The sequence below is a fragment of the Stigmatopora argus genome, chromosome 13 (assembly GCF_051989625.1).
Source record: "Stigmatopora argus isolate UIUO_Sarg chromosome 13, RoL_Sarg_1.0, whole genome shotgun sequence".
NCBI classification, from domain to species: domain Eukaryota; kingdom Metazoa; phylum Chordata; class Actinopteri; order Syngnathiformes; family Syngnathidae; genus Stigmatopora; species Stigmatopora argus.
Window position 1 is genome coordinate 17,858,906 of NC_135399.1, and position 8,090 is coordinate 17,866,995.

The 8,090-nt window shown below is 57.4% G+C and overlaps 1 protein-coding gene across 1 annotated transcript; it reads right to left on the bottom strand.

The window, feature by feature from the left end:
* Positions 1 to 217: 217 nt before the first annotated feature.
* On the bottom strand, positions 218 to 8,014 carry trappc10 (trafficking protein particle complex subunit 10). Its single transcript, XM_077616895.1, has 23 exons — positions 7,810 to 8,014; positions 7,031 to 7,112; positions 6,785 to 6,920; positions 6,382 to 6,581; positions 6,059 to 6,254; positions 5,875 to 5,986; positions 5,554 to 5,801; positions 5,170 to 5,316; positions 4,766 to 4,880; positions 4,620 to 4,696; positions 4,450 to 4,541; positions 4,214 to 4,354; positions 3,887 to 4,121; positions 2,948 to 3,400; positions 2,734 to 2,875; positions 2,498 to 2,656; positions 2,209 to 2,435; positions 1,877 to 1,977; positions 1,621 to 1,771; positions 1,348 to 1,518; positions 986 to 1,145; positions 730 to 918; positions 218 to 665 (listed from the first exon to the last, which is right to left on the bottom strand). Exons 1-23 carry the CDS (start codon positions 7,859 to 7,861, stop codon positions 430 to 432), a joined length of 3,822 nt encoding a protein of 1,273 aa, XP_077473021.1. The 5' UTR covers positions 7,862 to 8,014; the 3' UTR covers positions 218 to 429.
* Between the last annotated feature and the right edge of the window lie 76 nt (positions 8,015 to 8,090).

The following is an 8,090-nucleotide window of genomic DNA, read 5'->3' on the forward strand; positions in this document are numbered from 1 at the left end:
TTGCATTATAAAAACGACATTACATTCTCTGAATTTGAATTTTGCATAGGTCAATAATTTTTTTAAAAAAATAAGAAAAAGCCAGTCAGGCTAGCTTTGCAAAAACTATTTTTTTGTCCCCATTAACGTCTTTTTCTGCACTTTTAAAAGAACCCCGAGGTCAACACGCTCCACCTCACGAAAGACGACATTCGGCACAAAATTCATCAAACAGGAAGATGATTGTAATTGAGAATTTTATTAATAATACAACTGTCAATCCAAGAGGATTTTTGGGGCGGGGGGACATTTACAATATACACGGGCGTGCGTGCTTAAAGACAAACAATTAGCTTTGGCGCACTCTCTTCATTTGGTGGCCCGCCGGCACACACGCGCTGGTTCGGACGCGTTCGAGTCTGTACAAAGTCTTTGTCGGGTACCTTCGGGTCACGTGGCGTGGACCTCCAAGATGTGGTCGTCGGCGGTGGGCATGACCAGGACCTGCCGGGTGAGGCTGTGGTTGAAGACCTGGCCCGGGCTGAAGGGCTCCAGGCGGGGCATGGCGGCACCCCGCTGCTGCTGCTGTTCGCCCAGCGACTGGACGCTGCCGCGGCTGCGCACGCTGGCCGTGTCGGCCGTGGCCTCGTCCAGGAGGGACAGGCTGTCGTTCTCCACCGGGCCGTCTGAGGACCACGTGGCGGCGGTGGTTAGCCTCAGGTTTAGCCATGCTACGAGCATGCTACTCACCGGCGTCCGGCTGGACGGCGGCGTTGTGAGGAAGGTACTTGAGGACTTGGATCTTGGGGAACGGAAGATGACCGGCAAACAGCGGCATGACCTCGATGCGAACTCGGTGCGGCGACACGGCGGCCGACGGGAGCGACACCAGGCCCGAACTTTTGCCGCACAGCGCCCAGTTGCTGCTGCTGTCCGCCACTGCCCGAGAGAATTCCAAAGCCGAACGCGTGCATTTTTCCTTCCCGGCGGCCCCGCCGAGTCCTACCTTCGTACATGAGCTTCCCGTCGGCGTCCGCTTTGTCGTCGTCGTCGGCCGCCGCCGCCGACAGTCGCGAGATGAGGACGTCCAGCTCGCAGAGGGCGCCGGAGCGACAGTGTGGCTCGCTGGCCGGGGGAACGATGTCAGCTTTCACGCTGTACAGAGTCTGCGGGACGACAAATATGTACTTTGAGCCTTTCGGCGGCGTGTGGCATTGAATTGCTTTGTTTTCAACACTGCTCATTTCCATTCTATAGTAGCATGAAGCCTCAAACAAAACGCGTTTCATATTAAAACCTCACGTTCCACTTGACGGCCGATCATCTAAATCCACTTCAAATTTCCACGAGCGGGCAGATGTTACTCACGGGCACCCTGTCCAACAGGAAGTGGTAGTGGAATAGCTTGAAAGCGTCGGTGGCACCACAGTGCCCGCGGGGGAAGAAGCTGGCGGAGAAGACGCAGGCCACGCTGGACGGGAGCTCGCCCGCGCACTTGACCTCCCACAAGCAGAACACGCTCTGCTTACTGCACAACAACTAAACACCAACACGTTTCCATCAATCGTAGCTAGTCTCATGTTGTGCGAAGAACCTTTTTGTTTTTGTTTTTTAATGCCAGTGGCAGTAAATCTCCGTTACCTGCTCCGCGGCAGCGTTGAGAGATCGCATCTCCACCTCGGGCCGCCGCTGCTCTCGTTCCTGAAGCGCCGGCCATTTCTCAGCCAGTTTGACCTGGGCCAGCGTAAAGTCCGAATCGGACACGTTGCGCACGCAAACCTGGATGTACTTCCTGAAAACACGGCGGGAGCAATGAGACGTCGGCGGCCCGGCGCAGTCGACCGCCACATTTGACCGAATGTGGCTGCCGGAACGGGAGCGGTCCGGAGGGGCGCACCGGTTTCCGGCGGACAGCAGCGAGTGCTCCGTCTTGAAGGGGATGTGGAAGGTGAGGGCCAGCAGGGACGAGTAGATGGACCACGGGCAGTCGATGGACATCTGCAGACAAACGGAAATGAATTCAAAATTCTCCAAAAGTGCATTCGCCCAAGCCAAAAAAAAATGCAGGGTACAAGGGGGCACTTAAAAGTCATGCTGAAGTAAAAGTAACAATTTTATGGGGAAATGTATTGAATCAAATTCTTAAAATGTGTCAGGAAGTGCGGGGGAGTAACTCGTAAGATGTGGTCCTTTAATTTCACCGATGATTCTGAAGGCTCTCGGACTCACTTTCTGGTCGATGGCCGTCATGGCCGTGTCCGGGTGGCTGTAGCTGCGGGGGCGTCGCCGGACCTCGCCGTTGGTCAGCCGCTCGTCGACGGGCCGCTCCGCTCCGGGCGGGATGAGACACAGGACCTCCAGGTGGAACTCCAGCGCGTGGTAGGGCGGGGTGGGCGGCAGACTGATGCTGGTCACCTTGTCGGACGACTGCACCGACAGCACGCTCTCTCGCGGCGCTGAGAGACAATCGAAGGTCGGCCTCGGCGAGCGCGGGGTCGCCAATCAGACGCTCTTTTACCCGTGCCCGTGTTGCTGATGCGAGCGGCGCAGCTGGCCCGGGTGAGGACGGGCATGCCGTCGCTGTTGCTGAGCTGGAGGGCGTCGCCCTTCTTCACGGCGTAGTGACCCGTCAGCAGGGTGAACTTGACCGTTTGCGGCAGGCCGGCCAGCAGCGGCTCTGGACAGACAAAAAAACGTATTAGTATAATTCTTTCGTTTGAGTCTTTGGGGGAAAAAAAAGGACGGAGGGCTCACCTGAGAGCGGCTGGACGGTGAGCTGCGGTTCCTGAGAGTAGACGTGGTACTGCACGGCCGGGTAGATGTGCGGCAGGACGAAGCTGACTCGGGCCAGGGCCACGCGCAGCTGGCGAAGCGTGTACGTGCCCGACTCGTCGCTCTTGACAAAACAAAAATAAGAGTCGTTTTGCTTCAAATCAATCAATCAGATAAAAACAAGAGTTTGTCTCACGGGCGCCGTGAGCACCACCACGTTATCCCCGGGCTCCAGCGTGATGTCTCGGGCTCTCAGCGCGCGCGCCCCCTCATTCGGGGCCACGTGGGGCGCGTTGGCCGGGGGATTCCCGGCGGGGGCGCGCGCCTCGTCCTGGGGCGAGCCGCCGTCACGGCGCCGGATGACCAGGTGGGCGTTCTTGCAGACCACGCCGGCCGAGCTGAGGGCGTCGTCGGTGGGGCTGCGGTCGTGGGCCTCGTCCATCTCCGGCGCCGGGCCGGCGCTCAGAGAGGAGCGGCGCCCCGCCGCCGTGCCCGCGGCCGCCTCCAGCTCCACCGTGTCGGGGAAGGCGCCGGCGCCGTGCTTGTGGCCGCCCCCCTTGGAGCCGTGCTCGGGGTCCAGGTGGAGGCTGACGGCCACTTCCTCCAGCTGCACGCCCACCGGCATCAAGCAATGTAGCGTGAGCTCCACCTGAGTCCAATCACAAACCGGGGTGGTCATAAAGCACCGCATGACACAAATCTACGGCGTAAGCGTCCATCCTTGGGCTATAAACTGGAACGAGTTGAGAAATCCAATTGAAATGGAAGCGTAGACGTCTCGCGGCGTCAATGGTAGCCACTCGGTAAAGAGCAAATGCTTTGATGTTCAGGAAATCATCGGTTGGGAAATAACCCAATTTTTACCTTTTTTTTGTCAAAGCATCGACTTGCAAGGTGACGATGGATGGGCAGCAAATCCAAAATCAATGCACAGACATTAAATGGAGTCATCTTAAGCATTTTTCTCACATAAAGATGAAAGCATCTGCTATTTATCCGGTGGCGGCCGTCAAAGGCGTCCAATCGTGGGCAGGTTGGCAGCGAATCAAAAGAACGTTCATTCGATGCCACCCTCCCGCTTCCAAAGCGCGCCACGTCCACTAGCGATAAACTCAGTGCGTAATGGGAATCGTACCTGCAGAAGGGCACCCGAGTGCACGCAGGCGCCGCCCGGTAGGAAGCGTAGCCGCGTGAGCCGAGCGAAGACACCCATGTCCAGCGGGCACTTGGCGGAAGTCGCCGACCCCGCGCCGGGCAAAGCGGCCGGCCGCGGCTCACCACCAAAGTCCAGCACGTCCCGGCAGAATCGCGTCCTCTCGTCCGTGTCCAGGTTGGCGTCGCCGGCCAGCAAGGCGCTGGTCTTTAACGAGCTGACGCGGGAAGCTGGCTAAGGAAAGGAGGCGCTCCTCGTTTTGGCCGCATTTTATTCCCCCTCGCTACAGAAAACGGGGAGGGAGGATACTCGACGCTTTGTCCCAGCAGCTTCTGACACTCGGCAATCTGCTTCCTGGTGTGAGTGACGGGAAAAGTCCAACCCTCGGAAACGTACGAAGCCAGGGCGTCCGTCAGCAAAACTTCGGCTTGCTCCGGTTGGCCTTTGCTCCTGCGACCGGGAAAAATGGCAACGAGCACGTTCAGATAAACGAGCATGCTGGCGATTGAGCCACACCTGGACCACTCGAAAAGCGTCTGACTCACATGTAAAACTCGGCGAGGCTTTTGCCCAGCAGCCGGGCCGAGCGCAGCCTCCCGATGGCCCGGTACATCTCCGTGGCGGCCTGAGACAGCTCCTGAGGGGAGGAAAGGCGGGAGTTGAGCGACGGTGGCGGTGGCGGCGTCCGTCCCTTGGCTAAGCGGCGACCACTTGCCAGGTAGTGCCTTTCGAAAGCTTCCACGGACGACAAAGCCTCCTTCAGCTTCTTGTAGGGACTCTGCAGGACGTTGGCTAAAGCGAGGGAACGCGGCAATTTCAACGACAGATGCCCGGATAACTCCACGGGAGGCGTGCGCCTACCGGTCTCGGGTCGCTCGTCCCCCAGTCCGGCCAGGATGTCCACCGTCCGGTTCAAGTCTTCCGAGGTGGGACCCCGACGGGACGTCAGCCCGCACAGTTTGCCCAGAGACTTGAGCTGCCGGAAAAAAAGCCGCTCTTAATTTGGGATACAAAACCCGATATTGCGGGAACTGAGCACTGCTACTATAGAAGGAATACAGGTAGTCGAAAATTGGAATCAAACGCCGGGAAGGCTGTCACGGAGCATTCTTTTCTTTTTGCACACATTACACCTTGAAGTATGAACCTAAAGCGATGCGTTGAGTACAACGCATGCTAACTGTGAGCTAGGAATACGCTAAAACCAACAAAATGACAAGCTATACAATTTTGGTCCACCATAGACAACGGGGATGCGGTCTTACCTTCTCGGTGGCGTAGACCCACAGCCCCACGGTGTGCGCGTTGTTGGCGGCCAGCTGGGCCTGGTCACAGCAGCTCTCGATGCGGTGCAGAACCTCCAGGCAGCTGAGGAAGACCCAGCAGTCCAGCGCCCCCTCCAGCACCGACACCTGCCGCCACACGTTCCCAAGAAAATTACACAAGATGCGACTGCGGCCCAAAAATAGACTACTCGTACTACTTACTCCTGAATAATAATTCAGGAAGGCTACAAAAAAACGACGATGCTACGCTAGCACACGGCTCGCCGAGTTCATCTGGCCACAAACAAGGATATTCAAAGTCGGCGAGCGAGCTGCCGTGTTTTTCCACGCCATGCCGTCGGTCGGTGTGATTTAAGAGCCCACCTCCAGCAAGCGCAACTCGTGCACGCAGTTGTGCAGCAGCTCCAGGGCTCGGCCCGTGACTTCCCAGGGTCTCTGCAGGAAGATGAGCAGCGTGCACTGCCTGGAGAAGAGGTAGCCGCGCAGGTCCAGCAGGCCGGCCGAGCCGCGCTGGATGCCGTCGCGCTTCTCCATGTCGATGGGGCGGCGCAGGAGGAGGCCGCTCCAGTTGAGCACCGGCGAGCAGAAAGAGCCCAACCACTTGGCCGCGTCTGCGGGGGGGGAGCGGGCGTCCAGAGTGGCCGGGCTTCTCGGCGGCCCGCGGCGACGGCGACGGACTCGTACCTCCGGCGGCGAAGTTGAGCACGTACTGGGTGAAGAGCGCGTCCAGCTCGTCGTACTGCACCAGCGCGTCCTCGAACTGCTGCAGCATCTCAAAGACGAACGCCAGCTCTTCCTGAGCGCCGGACGGAGGCCGTCAGGCGGGACGAAAATCCCGAGCCCGGCACGACGGGAAAACCCCGCTTACCTGGACCATGAAGTACTGACAGAAGCTCCAGCCGGGCTGGGTGCGCTTCTCCCTGAGGGTGCGCATGTCGTCCTCGAAGCGTCCCAGGTTCTTGGTGAAGGACATGAGCAGCAGCGTCCTCAGCTTGAGGAGCAAGGCGTTCCACGACTCCTGCGACCGCGACGAGTCCTTCAGCGGCTCCGACAGCACCACGCACCTTTCGGGGCCAGGTCGTTACATTTTTGCCTCCGTGACGTCGTCGGCTAGCGGTCAAGCCGTTTCATTTGACGACCGCCCGCACGCTTATCGCCGTTAACCAGGCGACCGTCGTCGTCCCGCCTCACCTGTCGTTCTGCTTGTTGCAGAAATCGCCGCGGATCTTATCGACGATGGAAGACCTGGGCAGGATGTTGCTCTTGTTCTTCTTGCGCGCGTCGCCGCCGTCCACCACGATGATGACCCAGTCGGCCGATCCGTGACTGCGCAGGCTGCTCTGCCATCGGCTCACGTCTTCCTTCACGCTACTCTTGTACGCTTCCGTGTCCTGACGGCCGGCAAACACACCGGAGACATTACCTTAAAAACGACAACTCCAATATTTTCTTTCCGGCAAACTTTTTTTTTTTTTTTTAATCGTCGACTAACCATGCATGATTTTTGTGGATTAATCAAAGTATGCCTGTTCCATATGCATTTTAATTTTGTATGAACTAGGAGATCTGGAAATACCAGTGTTGGAGTACTCACACAGCAGTCGGTCCAGTAGATGTGCAGGAAGGGGAAGGTGAGCAGTGCTTTGGTGCCATCCTTCGGCAGCAAGTCCTCCTTGAACTGGACAAAGTTGGCCTCCAGGTGGATCATCTTGGGGGCGCGGCCGTACGTCCTGGAGAAACGGGCCGCAAAATTCTTAGAAACCTCGCCTCAGATCCGTCCGCTCCTTTTTGTCTCGAGTGGCGACAACCTCCTCGGCCGCAATTATTGACGTGTACCGACCTCCTCCACTCCATGGGCTCCTTGGGAAGCTGCTGGGCCAGGGAGGTGTAGAGCGAGGTGAACAATGCCTGGTCCCCAGCACCTGGCCAAAACAACAACACAAGTAGCAGCAGCATAAGCGACGCTCTTAAACAAAACAGGAGAAAACTATCAATACTAAAAGGAGTGAGAGAATCTTTATAGGCTGAAGAGTTCATTGTGTCACATGGGCCTGTTATGTACTCCGATTGTGGTTGTTTACTCCAAGAAAGTAGCTGGACAGAAGAGCAAGAACAGAATATAGTGGCTATTTTTTTTTAATAGATTTTGGTGAAGTTGGCTCACGTGATTTACTTTTGCTGGCCGTCCAAAACGTGGCGCCCACTACGCAAGCGCTGACATTTGAACCGTTTCTTCATGACAGCCACGGCCGACTTGGTTCTATTGACACGCATGCGCAGCTCGGCGAGAATATGACAGACTGTTACCGAAACAACTCAAACCCTCTTTCGGTTTGGTTCAGGAAAAGGGCCAACGAGGACGAAACCTGGTTGTTTTCATGCCACGGCCTAGGCCAACAAAGTCCAAAGTAAATATAACAAAGAAAAGCGCTAGAACGAACTGTGTTGGGTCCTCAGCTAGCAGGCCCGCTCACCTGTCGGCTAACTAGCTAGCAGCCGGGTGAACCTAGCAAACAAACACGTCACGCGCGTCGCAGTGTCAGCGCGGACCGACGGAAGCGGACATGGGAGGCGAGCTAAAGGCCGAAGCTAACGTCGGTCAGGGCACCGCTCACTCACATGTCACGATGGGTTTGTTCTCCATGGTGTAGATGACGGCGGCCTTGTCCATCTGCTTCAGCTGCGGGGCGCCATGAAAACCAGCCGCGACCGCACCGGGCGGGCGGGCGAAGCTTGCCTGACAGCTAGCTAACAAGCGAGTGGCTCGCCACTGCTTCCGCTCGGCTCCGTCTTGGGCTTTCCAGGCAATCGCCTTCAAGCCCACTGGTCTTCTAGGCAGGATGTGCCCCGTTTCTATTTGATTGGCTGCAGTACATGCAATGCTCCGATGGGATTGGTCT

Coding starts and splice junctions, on each gene's coding strand:
- trappc10 (XM_077616895.1), bottom strand. CDS start 7,861: ATGGACAAGGCCGCCGTCATCTACACCATGGAGAACAAACCCATCGTG. Junction 2,436..2,497: donor CATCAGCAACACGGGCACGG/GTAAAAGAGCGT, acceptor ATTGTCTCTCAG/CGCCGCGAGAGAGCGTGCTG. Junction 1,978..2,208: donor TGACGGCCATCGACCAGAAA/GTGAGTCCGAGA, acceptor GTTTGTCTGCAG/ATGTCCATCGACTGCCCGTG.